At 38.5% G+C, this 22,535-nt stretch overlaps 1 protein-coding gene across 10 annotated transcripts in view; it reads left to right on the forward strand.

Moving 5' to 3' along the window:
* ATP8A1 (ATPase phospholipid transporting 8A1) overlaps positions 1-22,535 on the forward strand; it is a 235,113-nt gene that overhangs the window by 115,383 nt on the left and 97,195 nt on the right. For all 10 annotated transcript variants that reach the window (XM_045474206.1, XM_045474203.1, XM_045474204.1 and 7 more), the window contains 4 exons: positions 227-296; positions 5,051-5,135; positions 7,619-7,758; positions 22,162-22,300. In XM_045474206.1, the coding sequence (XP_045330162.1) occupies positions 227-296; positions 5,051-5,135; positions 7,619-7,758; positions 22,162-22,300 (434 nt within the window). The remainder of the gene's footprint in view (positions 1-226; positions 297-5,050; positions 5,136-7,618; positions 7,759-22,161; positions 22,301-22,535) is intronic.

Below are 22,535 nucleotides of genomic sequence, written 5' to 3' on the forward strand. Positions count from 1 at the left end.
TTTAGGGCAGTGGATGGTACCCTGGTGCCTTAAAAAGACGTGATGTAACTTTCAAAGATATCCAGCCATACACCCAGGGGACAGTTTGTGTATGTGGAAGGATAGGATTAATAATTTGGTCACATTTATTTTTTCACTGTGAGCATTGAAATATGTGAGGCACGACAAACATATATATGCATATTCTCAGTATGATGACACATTATGGAAAACCTCTTTCTTTCAGCGCTAGAAAAAGAATGTCGGTGATTGTTCGCACTCCATCCGGGAAGTTACGACTTTACTGCAAAGGAGCTGTAAGTTTTTATTTTTGTCTTTAACAGTTTTGATTTATGACAGTTTATAATATATACGTTCAGCATTCTGCTATGGAAATGTAACACAGATGTTTAGCATAAAGTTGCTGACATCCACTTTCCTTGGTGTTTTATAGTAATAGTGTTCAGCCTCTTCTGGTGAAATGCGGAATTCCTTCTGGGTAAATTTGGTGCTTTGAAAAAATTTAGCCTAGGTTATGTATATAATTCAATTTTTGATACATAATATTTGAGGTTTATATTATAAAATACGTTAGAAGACAATTAAAGTAGAAAAGGCTTTGAAATTGTATTAGAAATGTAATGATCCACACCAGTTTGAATCTAATTTTTTTAAAGACCATAGAAACATGGGGAAAAATTGGATCACAGTGACTGCTGTAATTTTCATCATATGGTCATTACTATTTGTTTTGCATTGTTCTAATTATAACAGAATTTCTAACTATTGGTTGGCTTTTGTATATTGGCAGGTTATATTGACAAAAATAGTAATTTGTCATTCGAAGTGAATTTTCCTAGTTAAAATATGTTTACACTCCTAGAAATCTAAATAAGGGGTCTACGGCCCAGAGCCACTTTTTGTTCTTAAAATTAGCATTTTTGTTCTGAATTATCCTTTCTGGATACCTAATCTACTTGGACTAGTCAGATAACTTACCAACTTAGAACTTTCCAATTTTAAATATAATTGCAACCTTGATTTATTGAATGAAACTTGGAAACTGAACTTATTAGGAAGCCAAAGCTTATTACTTAAATTTTTGTTGAAAATGTTTTTCAATGCCTTGGTTTTAAAGCATTGAAATGCAATTTTGAATGCCGTGTTTTTAAAGCATTTTGGTAGAATTATTTCGTGACGTCTCATAAATTTAGGTTTAGAATTCCTCCAGTTGTTGACTGAAACAAGTAACATTTATTCATTGTGTGCACTTTATCTACCAGCCTTTCAGCTGGATTTTGGAAAAAGGAAGATAAGACCCAACACTTGTCAGGAGCTGAGCCTAGTCAGGAAAATATATATAAAGAGAAGACTAGTATACAATATTGAGGTATACTTTAAAGCTCTCCCACATTCCAAGGGTAGTATTTAGTGATAAGGGAATGATTATTAGTTTTGAGTAATCATCCATCTAGAACCTTTGGGGAGTTAAAGCACTGAATAAACTATAAAAACACTGGATTTCCTTTTTGTATAATCATGGAGAGTTTGTACACGTTAACTTGCTTATTGCATTGTTTCCCCTCCCTCCCAACCAAGTTGGCTGTGAAATGCCGCCGAATGCTAAAAAGGCAGAAATATGTAAAACAGCAAGGTACACATGAGAACTGCACACAGTTTGGCAGGGAATAGCAGAATTCAAGGCTGGCAAGGTGAGCATGCATTAGTTCATTATTTTCATGCTCACGAACTTGTATTTTTTTCTGAATTGTTCTGATGCCATTTAGGAAGATGGCTTAAGGCAGAAAAGAGATGCATACAGAGTTACCAGTTGATGCTATTGACTATAGTCCCAAGAGTTGATAAGGATCTGAACCAAGACAGTCACAGAGAGGATTGAGAGGGTGGAGATTTAGGACTTAGTAACTGATTACATGTGGGTGATGAGGGAAACCATGATCTAGGATTGTTATCCAATTTCAACTTAACTGGGTAGACGAAGTGGTACCACATCCCATGATAGAGGGTTGGGAACTACATCTGGGCCATGAGGCAGAGATGTTTGGATTTTACAGGGGAAGGAATCTAGGGTGCTGATACAGATTTAGGAGTTAACAAGTATAGCTGGAAACTAAAAGCAGAGGATTGATGAGATCTTGTAAGGAGATATTACATGAAAAGAAGAGGCTAAAAGTAAAGAGTAGAGGATCTAAAAAGAGAGATTTAATCAGGATTGGGGAGCAGTGGTTGGAGTTTGGTTTCTGTGAGACAATGGGGGCAAATAGTGCTTTCTGTAAAATGTGGATGGGAGCCTCTTTGATGCCTGAGACAGTGATGAGGTTCCTAATTATGAGAAGAGACTAAGAAAAGCTCATACCAACTCTGCTGGGGGGTAATATAAAACCATCAGATCGGGGTACACACAAACAGGGAGAGAGTGAGAGCAAAACTTAGGGACACATGAGGAAAGTCTAATGCCGAAGAGAGAACAAGCATGTAAACCACTGGACACGAATTCACTCCAGGTGAAATCATTTGTACAGACAGGTCTGACCAAGGATGGTTAGAGCTCAACATAATTTAAAAAAAAAAAAAAAACGACAACAACTATTTTTAATCAAAAAGAAATTGGGGTTGAGGGGTGGGGGTATGTGTAAGCTAAATTGGAAGTCATAAACAATCAAGAGAAAACATCAGTAAATGGAATAAACTCTAAACAGAGTGGAAGGGGCAGGGGCGGAGTTAGTGAATTGGAAGACAGCACTGAAGAGTTCATCTAGAATACAGCACAGAGAGATGGTGGTTCTCTGTGTGTGTGGATATGGATGGTTTATTTTTTTATTCTTTTCCAGGTTTTCTGCAATGAAGTTGCCTTGCTTTTTTAATTTTAAATGAAAAAAAAAAGGAAAAGTATACAATATACAGTTTATGTCTGCAATAGTAGCCTATTTTTAAAAAGTTATATCGACACGAATAAAATCTTAATTTATTCAAGAAAATAAAAACGCTATTCCAATAGGGGGCGCCTATAGGGGCGCCTGGGTGGCTCAGTCGGTGAAGCATCAGACTTTGACTCAGGTCATGATCTCTCGGTTTGTGAGTTCAAGCCCTGTGTGGGGCTCTGTACTGACAGTTCAGAGCCTGGAGTCTGCTTCAGATTCTGTGTCTCCCCATCTCTTGGCCCCTCCCATGCTCATGCTCTGTCTCTCTCTTTCTCTCAATAATCAATAAACGTTAAAAAAAATTTTTTTAAATACTAATAATTAAAAAAATAAAAGATGAACAGGAAAACAACTTTTCAAGTGAAAATCGACCTAAGATGAGTTATTCATCTTGAAGCTGTAGACTCTTCACATAAACATCTGGAATCTGTGCCGTGCACTCCAGGAACATCCCCTCTTGCACTGTTTTCTGATCTTACCTTGCTGAGGGGCTAGGACACCAGATAAGTAAATCCAGTTAGGATTTTCTGTAAATGTAGACTCAGTAGGTTCTAATCCGATCCTAAGGGTGCACACGCTTTCGTTCCTGTGAAGAAGCCTTTTTTGGTCCTAACCACGTACCATATACTTGATGTAGCTCTCTGAATTAATGAGCATTACTCTGGGTAAAAAGTTGATCTTCATGTGTTTCTGACAGGTAAGCATGGCCAATTGTGACTATCGTTTAAAAACATACCATATAATTCATGTATATTCTGTCTCTTGCGTTCCTTGATACCATAAAGAAGATAGAAAATTCTATTTTGGACATCAGTGTCTTCCGCTAGAAAATTTGGCTACGTTGCAGAATTTAATCTTCCTTATCACTTTGGTTTTCGTGACTTTAATTTTTTAAAAAATTTTCTTAGTTTCAAAGCAGCCTATTTAGTTTCTTTGAGAAAGTCATTAGCCTCTGGAAGAAAATAGATTTCACAAGTTATACCTTTCATTCCTAGAAAGGAACCATGAGGGGAAATTACCATTTCCTTTTGCTTTGCCCCCCCCCCTCCACTTCCTATTCCACCACTAAAGAATGAAAAGAAATTCATAATTGGGGCCTGGAATATTCCATCTGTCCTGAGGTCACTAAGTTCTTGTTTCTCTCAAGGGTTCTAAATCATACTCCCATTAGCCTCCTTCCAAATCTCAGCCTTGAGACTGGAGACCCCAAAATGGGTAATACCACTGAGAAAGTAATTGCAGGTAAATGATTTATTTTTTCCTAGTCTAATAAAACCATGAAGGCCAAACACTAAAATTCTTAAAACATTAAATCCAAGCTGAGGAATAACTAAAGGAACAATAAGCAATTTATAAAGGGGCAAAAATCAGAGAACTGTAAGTGGTGCACAACATTCACGCCGAAAGGCACTTTAAAGATAATCCAGTAATTGCATTTTACAGACTAAGTTAATTGAGCTTTCAGAAGATAAAGTGACACAATCAGAAATATTCAGCTATCAGGCAATGCTAGATTTGTTCAGAACTCTCCTTATCATACCCACCAACCCTCTCAGTGGATTTGGCCTTGTGTTTCTCAAAGTTTGTTCTCTGTGAGCACCAGCCCCATAGAGATGCCCTAATCCCTAGCCTGGGCTCCATAGTGAATGAGTCTGGGGAACATACCACATGGCCCCCTTAGACATCTGTTCACATTAGCATTGTAAGGGCTCTAAGTATTCCTACAGGGCAAGCTTCGTTCAGCCCAGCACTTCCCAAACTTTTTGAGTACTGGACCATTTTTCCATGTGGCACCCAGGAACACTGCAGCATCCTGCCCTACCTTCAGGGTTGGGGAAGATCTTGCAAGATAAGTGAGGTACTGCTAGAATATGAAATGTTGATCACTGGAGTAACTACGGATGTATTCAGAAAGGAGAAAGATGAAAATATATGACTCAAATCTTATTTCTTAGTGTCACTAGAGAAACAGTGTTATTAGGCAAAAAATATTTTGTGCTTTAAAATTAATGCTCAAAGTGATTGCTTGTTTTTATACTGATTTGCTGCTAATAATGCTGCCAACATTAATGTTCATTAAGCTCAAGATGCTTACTTTAATTGCATTCTACCTTCTGTTTGTTTTCGAGGACACTGTAATTTATGATCGACTGGCAGAGACTTCAAAATACAAAGAAATTACCCTAAAACATTTAGAGCAGTTTGCTACAGAAGGTGAGTATAATACAGCATGATTAAATATAATGTTTATGTGATGTAATGATTAAATAAATATTATGTGCTGTATAATACAGCATGATTAAATATATAAGACAGCATGATTAAAATAAAAAGAAATCAAATACTTCTGGTGTCTTGCAAGATTGTTGTTTCTTGACTTAGAAATTCCTAAAGTAAGAGAACAATTAATGTTGATAATTTAGATTATACTATATGCTGTTCCTATTATTTTTACTTCTCTGTATTAAAATTTTGAGAGACTTAGCCCCCAAGTTTTGGGGGTATAGGGCCTATAAATCTGTTCACTTTTTAGAATGGGTACTATTCACATTATAAATATGTTGTATCTCTAGCAGTGTAGAAGGAAGAGAAACAAACAAACAAAACAACTGGCTATGCTAGTCTGAATAAGAAAGAGGAGAAAAATAAGCCTATATGGCTATAAGAATAGTTATTTAGTATAGTTTTAACTCAAGACTTCTTAGGCCCCTACCACATGACAGGCTCTGTGTGAGGCTTGGGATCTAAACATGTTAAGTCCTGTCTCTGTGTCCTCCTGAAACATATGATCTGTATAGCAGAGCAGTGCATAGTCTAGGGGAATGATCTAGATTAGATGGGAGGACTCGAGAGTCCTTAAACAGTAGGGTCTGTTACTACAAGAATTTGTAGAGCCTTATCTCTGAACTTAACAGAAGTAGTCAGAGCTGTATCTAAATCTCCCATCTAAGGTTTCACTCTTGTCTGCTTCAGCTACAACGGTCACCAAATGCAGCAAGCCTGACCTCTGATCAAATCCTTTTTCCTCTTAATCCAAAAGCTGCAAAAAGATAGGAACGTTTTAAAAAGCACGAGGTTTTGAAAAGCAAGGGCATAAAGAACCTTCTCCCAGCTGTCCAAAAATGCAAGAGCATGGAGACACTCCTATTCATAGAGTTCAGATTCCTCAAGGCGCATCCTCAGCTGGGCTCGGCGGGTACAATCTAGCCAGCATCCTGCCCAGGTTCTTTTTCTGGAGGAGGGTTGAGGGAGCATCTCTCTCTTCTCTGGTGATGATACGAGGATAGTCCAGCTCCTAGACAAATTTAAGTTTTCTTGGTCTTCACCTCCACCCTATTCTTTCTGGCCCTGGGCTGAACATCGCTTTTATTCCATGGCTACCCCAGAGTAAGTCTTCAGCCAAATTTCCAAAAGAGAAAAACATGTCCTAATATGGCCCCAAAGATTTAGCTTCTACTCTCCGTGAGCTGGCAATGGACAACCCTACTCCTTTCTTGGAAGATAGAGTCCTCTGGGCACTTTATGTTCTCTGCTTCTTATTTCTAACATGTTCCCTGGTCATATTTTATTTGGCTTGAGGTCACTAGCACCTCGTTATTCTATGAGTTAATGACTTTGAGTGAGGGTGTTGTCTTCTCAGGAACCCAATTAACTGCATTTGTCCTGGCTGACAAATGCTTTTGCTTCTTCCTTGTTCCAATCCACCGTTTTTTGTTTTTTGTTTGGCTGAAGGTGGTTTCCAAGTGAGTTATGAAATTGATAGACACTGATCACGAGGAGTAGGTCATCTCAAACATCAGATTTGATTGTTTTCCTAGGGTGTTTCTGATGAGTCCTTTTGTTTTGTCACTATCCCTCAGGTCTTTTAGACTCTTTATACTACACTTTTATGGTGATAAAGAACAATAATAAATACAAGCATATATCCCTGTATGAGGCACATGGCTTTCCTAGGAGACCCCATTGGGGTCCCTCTTTTTCCTCATAAGCATCTATGAAGCATCTACAAGCCAGCCATTGTGCCCAGTACTAGAGTTAGAGATATGAAGAACTCAGGGCCCCTTCCCTCCAGGATCTGGACACTAATACAGGAAATCCACAAGAAAAACAGTATGAAACATTGTCATTCACACCATAGGTGGGTTTAGGGATTTCTGCCTGTGGGGTCTGAGTGAGAGGAGAATGCTTCCGAGAGATGACGTTATGAACTGAGTCTTAAGGCAGATGCAAGGCAGACAGTTGAGGGAGTTGGAGGGGGTGAAAGGGGGGAAAAGTGACCAGCATGTGCAGAGACCCTGGTGTATAGGAGGTAAATGGCAGAGAAGGAGGTTGAAGACAATTGGTACAGAGTAAGTGAGCCAGATTTGGGAGTTGGACTTTATCCTGGGGAATAATTGAAAGATCTCAAAAAAGGAATAATCTGATAAGATTTGGATGTTGGAAAAGTCACTTTGGGAAAGGCACAAAGGATGTATCGAAAGAGCTAGGGATCAGAAGCAGGGTGCCGGTTTAAGGTGAGGGGAGCACGAATACCCATTTTATACTAAAGTGGGGTCACAACTGAATCAGACTTCAACATATTGTTTGAATTGAGCCAGTCCTTTCAAAATAAGACTTATTTACATAAAAATGGAAGGGTCCTACTTCTGAATAAAATCTTATTTGGTGTTGGGGGGATATATGCTGCCTTTTTTCAGGATTACGAACTTTATGTTTTGCCGTGGCTGAGATCTCAGAGAGCGACTTCCAGGAGTGGCGAGCCGTCTATCAGCGTGCATCCACATCCGTGCAGAACAGACTGCTCAAACTCGAAGAGAGTTATGAGTTAATTGAAAAGGTATGTGAAAGACCCATTTTGCTCATACAGAAAATTTGGTTTCCAGAAAATTTCAGTCTTTTCAGGAGCCAATAAATAAAGATCAGAACATTTTGACACACCATTCACTGTTGAATCTCCTCGGGTCGAAGCATCAACAGATATTAATTATGGTCAAAACTTTTGCTGAAAAGTCTCTGGAATTACTTTGTGTAGACCTTTTTCTTTTTATATAATTTTGGATTGGAGTTAGGCTAGTTTAGCTGTCTTCTTGCCAATGTACACTATTGCTTCCGCATCATTGAAGATAAGCATGCCCTCCTCCACACACACGTGCACACAAGTTACATACACTACATGTGTGTGTGTATATATATGTATATATGTGTGTATATATATATATGTATATATGTATACATACATATATATGTATATGTGGAAATATGTTTGGAAATAACTTTTCTCCTGCCTCATTTTGTACACAGCCTGAATATGTATATATGTATATAAATGAAGATTTATAATATGTAATACAAAATAATGTAAAAATATAGCTTGTGTGACTCTATACCTAATAATGAAGAAGACATAAGTGAACAATTCAGTGCTTATACCTGGCTATTCATTGTGTGTATGCACACACACACACACACACACACACACGTATGCATACATATACAAACATCCCTCATTTGTGTCACAACCAAAAATACTCTTATTTTACAGATAAGGAAACCAAGGCTATTCAGCCAAAAAGCGATGGATACACTATGATCGCTGCTTTATAAGTAGCAAGAAATCTCACCTCCTTAATTAAGAATGGCAAACATATTTGTGTAGTACTTACCGTGTGCCAAATGCCTTTGTAGCCCTTGAATCTATTAACTAGTCCTCACAACATCCCTTGGAGGCAGGTAATGTTAATGACTCCAGTTTCACAGATGAAGAAATCAAGGAAACAGAGAGGTTAAGTGATTTGGTTGAGATTACACAGTTCATAAGAGGGTGAGCCAGAATCCTCATTCTGGCTCCAAAGTCCATGCTCTTAGCCACTCAGGTATCTTCATTCTAACCTTTCACTTTCCATCAAATAACTTCTTTACTGCATAATTCCTTGACTGTATTCATGTTTGTACTACATAGAATCTGGTTTGTCTGTTAGCTTCAGCTTACTGGATCTTGCCTGCAGGTTAGTAAAAGTTGACATGTTTTTACTCCTTCCTCTTTTTCAAACAGTTTGCTCTCTGGCACTTCCTGTCTGAAAGGTGGTTAGCCCCACTGATGCCTCCTTCCCCTTTATGCTTCCATATGCTGCCTCTGTGTATAATACTGGGGAATGTCATGCCCCAGCTGCAGGTGGTTTTCTCTGTTGTATACAGTGGCCATTTGTGACTCGAGATACTGTTCTCCTGTCTCCTCAGTGGACTGTGATCACTTTAGAAGCTAGTTTGTTTCTCCTACATTCCTTGCATTTGAACTTATTTTTGTATCTTGCTTATTTCTCAGAAGACTTGTGATAGCATATATGGTACCTTCCAACTTAATACCCATCTACCCCCCAGCTTTAGAAGCACACACACAGCTTGTTATCAGTTAACTTGTTGAATAAGTATCTCTCCCTCTCTTTTTTTCCCTAACATATTTATATATGATTATGTCTTTGGGGCATAATGTGGTAAAATAAAATACTTTATTATTTACAATGCCATGACCATAATCTCTTTCAATCTCTCCAGCCAAAGTTACATGTTTCCTACAGTACTAATGGTTTGGGTTTTTAATCTGTTGTTTTTTTCTTATTGTTTTGAGGACTAAGAACAAAAAAACTAACGTTTGGAAATACGTTTGGAAATAACTTTTCTCCTGCCTCCTTTTGTACACAGCCTGAATATAATGTAGCCTTTACCTCCATGGTAATGTGATAGAATTAATATATAAGAAGTTACAATAAAATATTTGAAAATGGATTCTAACCATTAAATGTTGTTTCTGCATAAAGCATACTGTAGAAAATTCTGGAGTTGAATGTTTAACGTGCCTAATAACAGTTTTATTCTGAACTCCCTAGAGTTTATAGATTAGGTTTTATAGGTTTAACAGTTGTTGCAGTTGGGTGCATGCGTGCGTGCGTGCGTGCGTGCGTGTGTGTGTAGTAAGTGTAATATCTGGTATTAAAAGCCTTGGGACTTCCATCTTTTAAATGAACTAGAAGTTCAACCTTTCTCCAGCAGATGGTGATCGTGAGTCACACGGAAAAATTTAACTTGTCTGGGAAATGCATTACATGTATATGTATATTTTTAGCTTACACATACAGATGCCTCCCTCTGACTGCCTCTTTCCTAAAATGAATGAAAAGGAGATTGATAGCTACTTCCTTTTTACTTTCTGATAAGCCATGGTCTCTAAGTTTTATTGAAAAATCTAAGAACCAGAAAGGTGAAAGGATTGGTTCCCTTGCTCAGCCAGTTTCCAAATAAGGCTGGATTTCTGTGTCCATCCCTATCCCTAAAACCATAATTCCACTCAGGTGTTTATTTCATTAACTTTAATTAGGCTGCTAATAGGTGTTAGGTATTGGGGAAGCACAGGCAAATAAGGAACACTCCCTCGGTGGAGGACCTGAGCATCATGGTCTGAACAAATTCCTTAAGTGGGGAATTTGGAAGGAACCCGAAATGGTAACCCACAAGCTTGGTCCAACGGTAGCTCCAGAGACATAACTTTTAAAATGACCTCCAGGGGCTCCTGGGCAGCTCAGTCAATTAAGCATACAATTTAGGTTCAGGTCATGATCTCCTGGATCATGGGTTCGAGCACCGCGTCAGACTGTATGCTGGCAGCTCAGAGCCTAGAAACTGCTTTGGATTCTGTGTCTCCCTCTGTCTCTCTCTCTGCCCCTCCCTTGCTTGTGCTCTGTCTCTGCCTCTCTCAAAAATAAACATTTAAAATTTTTTTAAATAATAAAAAATAAAATGAACCCCAAAAGATTATTTTACCAGTTAAAAGAGGTCAGAGATTTTTTTAGGGAAAAATAACAGGCACAATAATACTGAAGAGTCTCTAACGAAGAGTTATTTTTCTGAAAATACTTTTCCTATCCCTGATCATTTGAAGACTCTAGGATTTTTAATGTATCTAGAGTCAGGGTGATATCATTGCTTCCTTGGTCTGAGCTTGCATTGTGGGTTAAAATCGCTGGGGTGAGTGTTCAGTAGGAATTGTGGGTGATTGTCATTAAAACCACCCTACTGAGGCAGGTTTCAACATGGCAGAGCACGGGTCCTGCGGGTGCATTGCCCTGGCTTTACATTTAGCTGTCATAATGTTAAGGGTCAACCATTTTTGGCTTCTTCTTTGGCTACTTTATTTATTTTTTTTTTAATTTTTATTTTTGTATCTGTTTTTATTTTTAGAGACTGCATGAGCAGGGGAAAGGGGCAGAGAGATAGATGAAGACAGAGAATTCTAAGCAGGCTCCATGTTCAGCACAGAGCCCAAAGGGGCTTGATCCCACGACCCTAGAATCATGATCTGAGCCCACATCAAGAGTCAGATGCTCAACCGACTGAGGCACCCTAGCGTTCTTTGGCTACTTTAAATGAGACGTGTGGATTATGTAGTCTCTTTTTATGTGATTGCAATCTGTTTTTTTGGGTGGACCACAATATTAGACTTAGCATGTAGATAGTGAATTTTAAATCTTTCTTCTAACAGCAAAACCCATTTAGCAAACAAAGTATTGCCTGAATCATAATATGTATAAGAGATACAAGCAGAGTTGCTCTGATTAAGGGTGGAGGGGTGGAGAGGAACCCCAAATTGGCTCTCCCCTCAACCTCAGCACCTTGCCCTCATCATGGTCAGTGAGAAGCTTTTCATGATTCTGGGCTTCACTGAGCACCTTTTGAAACCATATAATATTCCATCTGTGTGTGAAATTTTTAGAAAATGTGCTTCTCAAAATACTATAGATTTTCAATGCTTTTCAGTTTTGTTAGGAAGAAAGAGGGCACGCACATGAGCGGAGGAGAGGGGCAGAGGGAGAAGGAGAGAGAATCTTAAGCGGGTTCCATGCCCAGTGTGGAGCCAGAGTCAGGGCTCAATTCCATGACCCTGGGATCATGACTGAGCTGAAATCAAGAGTCGAATGCTTAACCAACTGAGCCACCCCGGTACCCCTCAATGCTTTTCACTTTTCAATGAAAAACCAGATCGTTACTGTGGTCCCTGCACAAGAGGTTTCTGAACATATTTGAATTAATGATGCAAAATGCCATTGACATGTTAATGGTAGTATTACATTAAAGACATTCAAAATTTGAAAGATTCATAGAGCTTTTCCTGAAAATGAGAATATTTTTAATATGTTACAAAATAAGTGAAAATTTTATAAATAAGATTGTACTTTTAAACCCTACTCACTATCTTATCCCTCCAGTGTTTGTTCAAAGAAGTAACTCAGTTTTTGAAATTTAGTTAAAACCTTATTCCTTTGGGTGCAGTAACTCCTAGCATAAGCTGAAAAAATATCCAAATAGACCAAAAACATCCAAGAAGATAATGACTTTGGTCCCTTGGCACAGTGCTTTGTTACTTTTCTTTCCCAGCAATCTGAGCACTAGACAGCACCCCCTTCATCCTCCAGGGCACTATAGGAAAGAAGAATGTATAAGAGATTTGAAAAAGTCCTCTGGATACCATTATCCCTACTGACTGTCGTTAGAGGAGAAGTTTTAGGACTTTTACATCCATCTGTAAATATCAGCATCATCTCTGCTCATGCTTTGGACTCCAACCCTTGTATTCAGATGGTAGGCTTTTCAGGATTAAAAAAAAAAAAAAAAAAAGAAATTCTAATGCTATGGGTTGTTTCAAGATGTTCCTGAAACATCTTTTTTCTGTTACCAATGGAGGCCAAGACGCAGCATGGATTCCTAGGAAGACAAAATCGTACAGGAACAAGAAGGGTCAGTCACATGGTTAAAACGCAAAAGGGATTATTAGAATCATATTAGCTACTTGAGGTGTCTTGACCCGGTTTAGGAAGGGGAACTGTAGCACCACTTTGGATTTTATGGATGGTAACATCTCTGCATTTCTTTACCACCACTTCTGAGAACCTCGTTTCCCCCTTCTTCAGACAGTATACCTGACTTGCTTTATGTACTTTAACCTTGCTCTTTTGAAAAACAATTCATGTATTTGGACTTGTAATTTTAGATTATGAAACCACCTATACCACGCTGGTCTGCATTTTTAAAAGTCTGATTTTTAGAATAACATTTAGAACTCATTTGTATGTATTTGGTCAGGAGAAATTACAGATAAGTAACAGAATGATTACGGAGCTTTATGCTTCATTAGCAGTGGTTTCCCTGAAATTTCTCAGCTTGTTCTTTGATCTGTCACTTTACATTTATTCTAACGTCCTTCTAAAACAATTTTTTTTTTTTTTTTTTTTTTTTTTTGCCTCATCTTCATACTCTGCTGCTGGGTTCCCTTGAAAATTTATAGTACAGAGGGCTCTGATCTTATCAGGGAAGATTTTCTAATTAAACCATTGGCTGAAATAGGAAGGTGTCCCTTCGTGGTAAATATAGATTTCTGAAAACGTTTTATATTTATTTGCTTCAATAGAGAAATGCAATTATATCTTTAGCATTGCACAGATTACCTACTGATCGCATCTAGTGTTTATGAAAGCAAATTATTTATCTTGAGCAGTAACCGAAAACAGAGTGAGATATAATAGTGGGCAGTGATTGAAGCAGTATTTCCCTGGTGATCAAATTGGTGGTTTCTTTTTTCTTCTTGTTATGAGGCATAGATTGTGAAATATGTTTTTAAAAAATAGCAACTTAGCTGATGCAGTTTTGTTTAATAGATTATGGTTCAGAGAAGATCATTTCTGAGCTTCAGAGTAATCAAGGTAGGGGTGCCTGGGTGGCTCAGTAGGTTAAGTGACCGACTTCGGCTCAGGTCATGATCTCACGGTTCATGAGTTTGAACCCCGCGTTGGGCTCTGTGCTGACAACTCAGAGCCTGGAGCCTGCTTCAGATTCTGTGTCTCCCTCTCTCTCTGCCCCTCCCCCATTCGTGCTGTGTTTCTCTCTGTCTCTCAAAACTGAATAAACGCTAAAAAATTTTTTTTTAAAAAAGAGTAATCAGAACACTGCAACTTTGACAATCTAGCTCTCCTTTGAATCAGAGAGCAATGTTTTACACACATTTTGTGATTTCTGTAACCTGTACCCTCCACTAGATTGAAGCCTCATGAGAGCAAGGACTGTTTTTCTCGTATTCGTCACTGTGTTTCCAGTGCCTGCCTGTCTGGCCCATGTTGACTACTGGATAAATATTTGATGAATAAGTAAACGATTCAGTTAAATAATTTATTCAGAAGCTAAATTTATTTAGTAGGTGCTTGCCTAATGAAAGCCTGGCCCCTATTGCTAATGTATGTCGTCCATGTTTTCTTCACATGGAGGATGTTCGTGTCACATGTGTTGTCACTAAGGATTAATTTAAGGATATGTCGGGGAAAAAAGAGCTAATAATTCTAAAGAATGCATTCTGTAGAAATGTGGTCACAGCCATTTTGAAAACTTCCTAAATTATTTAACCTATGAACGTGACAAGCACACGTTTGAGAATATTCATCAGCAGACGCCTGGACACATGGCGGGCTGAGTTCTGGGATCTGGGGCACAGCAAGGGAAAAGGACCGAGAAAAATCCCTCTCTTTGGTTTCAGTGGGCGGAGACAGGCAGTGCACTTGTAAACTGAAAAATGAAGTTCCAGACGGGGCTTAGTGCCACGAGCACTGAGATGAGTCCCCAAGGTCGGACCGTGAGGTGGAGTGACCTTTTTTACATTATCTCCTTAACTTCCCCCTCGAACGTGGCTGACATTTTTGGGACTTCATGAAGACTTCTTTGATGTGGTGTGATAAATAGATCAAACATGATACACAGTGTGACTAAACACAACAGTCTAGCACCCTTCGCAACACGTGGCAACGAGTGGTTTAGAGGATTCCTAGAAAAATATAAAACTTAATGGAAAACAGGACTTTTCTTGAGCATTTATGACTGCCAAGTTCACAGTAACTTCTGTATTAGAATGTAATGCTTTTTCAGATAAAACTACCGCTTCTATTCTTAGAGGCTGCAAATATCCCTTTCATTTGTACTAAAAAATGAAATGTACTAGATGAAAATTTACATGATGTACTGGTGATTTCATGGTTTAAAATTCCAGTAGTTTCCTGTTTTACTGTTTGCTTAAGAATATTTGCAGCCTGTCAGCTCATCCACTAAGACCTGACACTTTTTGAGCATTTACTAAGTTCCAGGTCCTCTGCTCTTTACCCTAATTGCTTAGTTAAAGGGCCTATAAAGTGGAGTACACGAAATGATCCATTGGGGTGAGAGAATGTTACAACTTCTGTTACTAGTTATATTTGATCTCAACTTTTTTATAATTTCTCTTTACTCTGCAAAGTACAGAATTTATTGATATTAACAGAGTTTGTTATACAAAAATAGAACAATGTCCTAGGTAAGCACTCAACATTTTTTCCTAACATACTACTCAAAAAAAAAAAAAAAGTTTTGAGATCATTTCTCAGAAAGATCCTATTCAGTCTGTATTAATTGGCCTTACCTTGCTGATTTAGAAATTCTTAGGAAAGTTACTTGCTGAGGGATACATATCCAGTGGTTGGCAGAGCAGGGATTCAAATCCCAGTTCGGTCTTAATTCCAAATCCCATGTTAATAAACCATATGTTATTCTGTGGGTGTGGTTTAGAAGAAAGCAAGAATGTATGTAAAATATGGTAAACTTGAAAAATAAAATGTAACCAAGCGTGTAGCTGCCTAATCACCAGATCAGCGCTTGAGAGGCATGGCATTGTTAGGACATGTCCCCGTAGTAAACGAGATAGCCTCTGTGCATCATTTTCCTTAAAAATGAAGGTAGAAATTTGTGTTTCATGATTTTCCCTCAACTCATCTTGGGAATCGTATTTAAAGTACTTAAGGTTTTCTTAGTACTCTTTCTCTGTTTACATGCCTCTCCTTTTTGGCCTGATAGATCTCTTACGACGAGCCTTTTGCGGTAGGCTTTCCACACTGCGTATTGCTGCCTTCTCGCCCAGAGAAGATGGCTGTTGTTTTTGCAGGCTACACCCAATCGCCTCTCAAATCCTGATTCCTTTCAGCTGGGTGTGTGAATTCTGACCTTATTTGGCAAGCCCTTGGCTGCATGAGAGCTCAAATATGATTTCCGTGGTTCAGAAAGCACTAAGTTAAAATCTACTTCTTGGCCTTGGAAAAATTAACCGGTTGCACGATTTCTCCAGAAGCAGGCAAGTGAGCCATTCCAGTGATTTAATGCTCTTTGTCCTAGCGTTCTGTAGCCCCACTTACACTGGAAGGAAAGAAGTATGAGATTCTCCTTTTTAAAATAAAACCCCATTGTTGTATGCTAAACGAGGTTGAGAAGAAAAAGTACAAGAGTGAATGTTGACCAGTGGAATGCAGAACAGAGAGGACGCTGGCAACCTTTGTGAGCCAGCATTATAAAATGACTAAGAATCACATACCCACCAGCACATCCGTATTCCAGGATTGCCATATTTTCAAGCTGAAAAGAATGAGGACTGCCATAGCCTCTTAACTGGTCTTAAGGCCTCTATTTTTCCTAATCCATCCCTAGTTGGCCACCAGTACACTTTCTGGAATGTAAATCTGATCCTGTTCCTCTTCTAAAACTCTTCTCCAAAAAACCTTTGCCTTTGGAACCCTGCACATAACACCCAGACCCTTCCATGTCCATTCCCTACCAGCTTTTCCAGCCCCATCTTTTTCCTAACTTACTACTCAGAGTTTGAGACTACTGGTCCAATTTCATCCTTAAAACAATCCTACTAAATTAGTAGTCTGTAAATCACTACCACACCTCGCTTCATGTATTATTTCCATATTGTCTGCATGGCAACGTCTCAAGTACAATATGCTTTTGCATACTTTCTGCCTTTGCACATGTGATTTCTTCTGTTTAGAATCCCTTTGCCCATCCTTCCCCCACCCTGGCTCAGCCTTAATTCCTCATTTAAGGTCAAGTGTTAACTCATGTGGGATTGGGTTTTTGAGCCACCCAGACTAAAGAAGGTATCTCTTCCCCATGTGTCTCTTTTGCACCTGCAGAAACTGTTTTGTTTACTTTTAAGGTAGCATATAGCATATGTAATATGATCATTTGGGGAGAACACTTTTTCTCTGACGGTAGCCCTGTATTACAGTTAAGAGATTTTTGTCTGCAGTTTGGGATTGCAAGAATAGAGAATTGGGACCAGAGGATCTGAGGTCAGGCTAAGAGAGAATGGTCGGATTTGGACAAGGAAATATCCAGAGCAGTCAGTCAGGGTGGAACCCAGTGCAGAAATGGGCTGCTCACAGCATTCTGCACCAGGGGTCTGCAAACTCCAGCACAAGGGCCAAATGCACCCACTGCCTAGCTCTGTAAATCAAGTTTTATTGGAACCCAGCTACACCCACTTGGTTACACATGGTCTTTGGCTGTTTTCATGCCACGACAGAATTGAGCAGTTGCAGCAAGCCCCAAACCCTACAATATTTACCCTCTGTCCCTTCACAGAAAAACGTTGTCAAGCTTGCTCTAAAAAAGCAGTTGTTGTAGTGAGGTCCTCAAACCCAGAGCATGTTACCATTGTACATTCCCAGGCTTCACCTCAGACCTACTCGATGAGAAATCTGTGTGTAATAAGCCCTTCAGGTGACTCTGAAAACCACCACTCTAGATTCCTGGCCCCATGGCTAATTACTCAGGGCTTGATGATAGCCAGGCAGCCGGGGTCTAGGAGAAACAGATACCAGTAAAAGGAAAGGAGGTACAATGAGAAAACAAGATGAGGGGGAATCCAAAGAAGAATCTCTAAGGGTACATTCTAAAATAAAAATTCCCTGCAGAGGAAGGAACCCACTGTTGTATCCCACCCTCTTGCCCAGAAGTACCTGCCCGGAGTATGTCTGTGAAAGAATGAGGGCAGGTGTGTGGGTGTGCTTGGAGAGGAGCCAGTCCCAAAATGGGATTCCGGAGCCTTCCAGTGGAAACAAATAGGTACCCTTAGCAGGAGTGACTCTGGATGGAGTCTGAAACCCATTCAGAGAAACAAAGTTATTACCAAAGACTGAAGGACAGATACAAATGTTTAAAAACCTAATGATTTGAATAAAATCCTAACTCCTTTAATCTCAGTTTTACTTCTCGTTCGCTGCCTTTGGGTATTTATTGATTCCTGGGACTTTGTTTGTACCGACGTAGCTCAACTGTACCTCTATTTGACCCTAATTTGCTCAACCTCCCCAAAGCTGTTAACTGAATTAATAAATGTAAAGCACTTAGCAGTGTCTGGTACATTCTTTCTAGTAAGGAAATATTTCATCTTCCTGGTCACAATCTTATTTCATACTGAAATATAGGTTATTCTAGTATTTATCTATATTTACTCTAGGAGGAAAACTTTGCTTACCAGCATTCTGTCTTTGTCTTTAAAGAAGCTGCCGCCAAATAGTCCATGTTGTAATCTGAAGCCTAAATTGTTTTTTGAGTTTGATTATTAAACTTTTTATCATTTAGGAACATTATCACAAACTTTTTAAAAATACAAAGAAATCTAAGTACTAACTAAACATTTGCTAACATGGTAATAAGTCATTCTGAGGTTCTGTTATTTGGCAAAATATACAATGAATGGGAAAAACATAATTTCTAAATCCATCATGATACATTTTACCATACAGGTTTTAAGTACTCTGCATGAAGGCTTTTATCTTGACTAGGGTTGAAATTTTACAATTATGTGCCTTTTTAAAATTCCGCTTACTTTATGAACATCTGAAAGAGAAAATAAGATTGTGGAGGGCTTTACTGGGTGAATAAATATTATTTCATGATTTTTCAGTGATAATTAAATCTCCATTATGTCAAAGAGTCTTCAACCTGAAACCTTTATAACTTTTGGCATAGTGACATTTTGAAAGTAAAATTAGTGTTGGACTTTTTTTTTTAATTCCATAAATGCCAGGGGAATTTTATCATGTTTCAACACTTGCTGAATATGTAATTCCCATAGTGCACATTAGTGGCCATCTGTGTAAGGTAATACATGTTTGGGATGAAATTGATTACGGCTTAAACACTCCTGTGTTATGATCAGGAAAAGCACGCAAAGTTCACATCTTTTTTTCTAGTGGTCATTATGTAGCTAAAGATATTAATTTCCAGGGGCAAACAGCCTATCACTCAAGATCTTAATCTCACAATAAATGACACCAGGGCCAAAGGAAAGGAGGCTGTGGGGCCTTCCACTAAAATTAGTAAACGCTGTGCTCCAGGAGCTCTCAGGATAAAAGAAAAAGTAACAGGCTTGGGGACACAGTTTTTCTTTTGTAGGCTTCAGGGTAGACCCACTGCAATTTTGCTGCATATTCAGAACTGTTTCATTACCCTTTTGAGAAAATCCTGTTATTAGAGCCACCAACACACCCCAGGTTAGCCTGCTTGTAATTTTTCTCCGCATGCTCATTGCTGGCCCTGCCTCTTTAGTCCTTTATATTATTTTTGCCTGGTTTAAAGAATGTCTCCTTTTCATCTGTGCAAAATCAGATGCTTTCCTTCCTTCAACTATGGCTTCAATGTGATCTCACCCATGCAGTTATTTTGTTTTTATTAGATTCGTGCATGGTAATGTATGCCTGTAGACTTCTTGAGCTCGTTTCTCCCCTTGGAGCTACAAGATACACAAATACACTTGTTTATGTATTTCTAATGAATGTGTTCACATCTTGACTCTCCCATTATCTAGTTACCTCAGGGTTTTGTGAGACATTACCAGAACATAATTTTTTAGTTTAGAAAATTTTAAGAGCTTGTATTACTGAACTGTCCCCCACGATCGTTAAAAAAAATCTTATGCTTTCTGTGGATTATTTGACATTTGAACACAGGTATATTCTGATCTTCCCTGGGATGTGGGCCAGGATGATTTAGCTGCAGATGCCCCGAAAGTAGCTGAAAGAATGGATAGAGTCATTGTCTAAACGTTGAAATATAGCCATTGTGATGTTGGCATAGTTGATGCTGAACTGTACTTCCTTTGTGTTCTTGAACTTCTTGATGATAATTATTCATCAGGTTATGATAGATTTCAAATCTGCTTCCCATTAAAGATAATAAAATAATACTATCTCCTTAAAGAAGGGAATTTGCCTTCCTGCCTTACATATTATAAACTAAGAAGTCATGCGCCAAGAGTATCTAATAGCTATATAATGTATTTGGAATATATTGAAAAGAATGTAGTCTAGACTGCAACAGTACTGGATAATATCTAGATTTCGGAATCTTTCTTAACTTTTTTTTGTCATTCACTCAGCAAACACTGAATGCTGACTGCCAGTGTTCCAGAGATACAGTGTAAAGGTGAACAAGATGTGGTGCCTCCTCTCGAACAAAACTATGGGTCGTACATTGAAACAGTTAATCTGAATATGGTACATTGGAATGAGTAAAGACGAGCAAAGTTCTGTCAGAGCACCGTAGAGGAGAAGACTTGTGTTAGAAGTACGGCTTCAAGGAAGCAGTTAACTTTTGAGACTGGCCTTGCAGGATGAGCTGGGTTTCCCCAGGCAAAGCAGTGGAGGATGTGTGTGCCTCTGTATACGTACATGCACACAAAGACACATGCACGTATACATACATACCTGTGCACATGCACGCCCAGCTATATTTAAGCATTGTGGCAAAGACTGTTGGCTGGCTAATTTAACACCCGTTCGCATCCTCCTCTGTCTTGTCATCCCACTGTCGAGGCTGGAAAAGCTCGGTACTGATAGTGAAGCATGGCCATGGAAATATAAATAAACAAAAATGGCCATGTTTGGAAATCTGCTAGGGACTTTTAGAAACACTTTTGCTTTCAAGTAAGAGATGGATACAGTTGCCATTGCCCCCATATTCTTGTCTTCAGTTGTGGCAGTGATAATTATAGCTGTGGCAGCCACCTTGAGACATTGAGAAAGTCTTGGAAAGTGACTTGAACTATCAGTCTAATGCCTGTAACTGCCTATCCCAATACTACTTAGGGAAGGAAAACCAAATCTTCATTTAAGCCATTCTTAGTTAGACTTTTTCTATTATAGCCAGAAGCATTCCTAAGTAATATACCCATAAGCCCTCTCTCACTCACTCATGTTTGCTTACATATATTTTAACCTTATTTCCCATGCCTACCAAGACTTCGGACTAATTTTAAACTTACACTTTGGTAAATAGTAAGCAGAACTTAATGTTAGAAGAAAGATAGAAGATGGAATGCTTTCTTTGTTATTACCAATTTAGACACTATCCTTAGCACTTGATTTCCCTTATATCTATACTGTCCTTGTCTGGTGTTTTAAAATAAAAATGAAGGCAAGAAGGGAGAAACAGCTTGAAAAGAAAGATAAATGTTGACGTAGAGGATCATCCTGGTGGTTAGGTTACAGGGAAAATCCAAGAATCAGTTGATTGTGGCTTAGTTTGTCGGTTTGCATTCCTATGTATTTAGGACCAAGAACCATCCCCTGTACCTCTGTAGTGAGCCAGGTTTCCCTAACAACCAAAGAGTTGTCCTCATTTTTCCTCTATTTAGGAAGATGAGAGTAGAAACCATTCTTCTTTCTGAGTGATTAGAAGAGCTTTCTGCAGAACATATTATGTTCAGTCTTGTATGAAACATACCAACTAGTGAGCAAGCAATCTTTAACAGACTCTGGCCTTCCACAGCACAAATATGGAGTAATGTGATAATTACCCAACCTATTCTTTCTTACAGAGACTGATGCTGTCGCTTGGTTTATTTCTCTCTTCCTCAGCATTTCTAATTGTCTGCTATCTGTACGTTTTCTGACACTGCATCAAATTATAATTTAATTGCATAAGCATTTATTTTTTCAAAAGCATTTATTCCTACTCTTTTTCAAACAGGTCATGAACATTGCTTCTTTGCTGTGTTGATCTTCCATAGTTTTTGTTGTTGTTTTTTTGTAGCTGCCTGCTTGTCTTTAACTCCCTTTTGATTTCTCCCTTGTGTGTGGCTTTTTGTTTCATTTTTTTGTTTTTGTAAGAATCGGTTGCCTACCTTAGGAGTAAGGTAATATAGCTATCTTCAGTTTCATGTACAAAGTACTGGATTAAAGTCAGGGATCCTTAAGAGAAAACTCAGTGGGATACTTGCAATTTACATCAAAGTCTACATATTACCATTATTCTCTGAAAAACATATACGTACTTTAGTTCTTAAAGAATCTAAATGGGTTTTCTTCTTAAAATTTTTGCCACTCATTTTCCCTAGAATCTTCAGCTACTTGGAGCTACAGCCATTGAGGATAAATTACAAGATCAAGTGCCTGAAACCATAGAAACTCTCATGAAAGCAGACATCAAGATCTGGATCCTTACAGGGGACAAACAAGAAACTGCCATTAACATTGGTAATTAACCTAATTCAACCTTTAAATCGTGATGCTTTTTAACAGTTTGACGTATTTTAGAAGATAAATTTGAGATATTTCAAGATTTGAAAGATTTGGTTTTGTAAGATTTCCATATTTATAATATTGTTGGGCTTATCTGTTCATTTATGGTCCCAATGTCCCTTTAAGTTTGCAGTGGTTGTATATACCTGCAAACCTCAGCTCTTGCAATCACAAAGTAACCCTCTCTCAC

Source organism: Leopardus geoffroyi, chromosome B1 (assembly GCF_018350155.1).
Source record: "Leopardus geoffroyi isolate Oge1 chromosome B1, O.geoffroyi_Oge1_pat1.0, whole genome shotgun sequence".
Lineage (NCBI taxonomy): Eukaryota > Metazoa > Chordata > Mammalia > Carnivora > Felidae > Leopardus > Leopardus geoffroyi.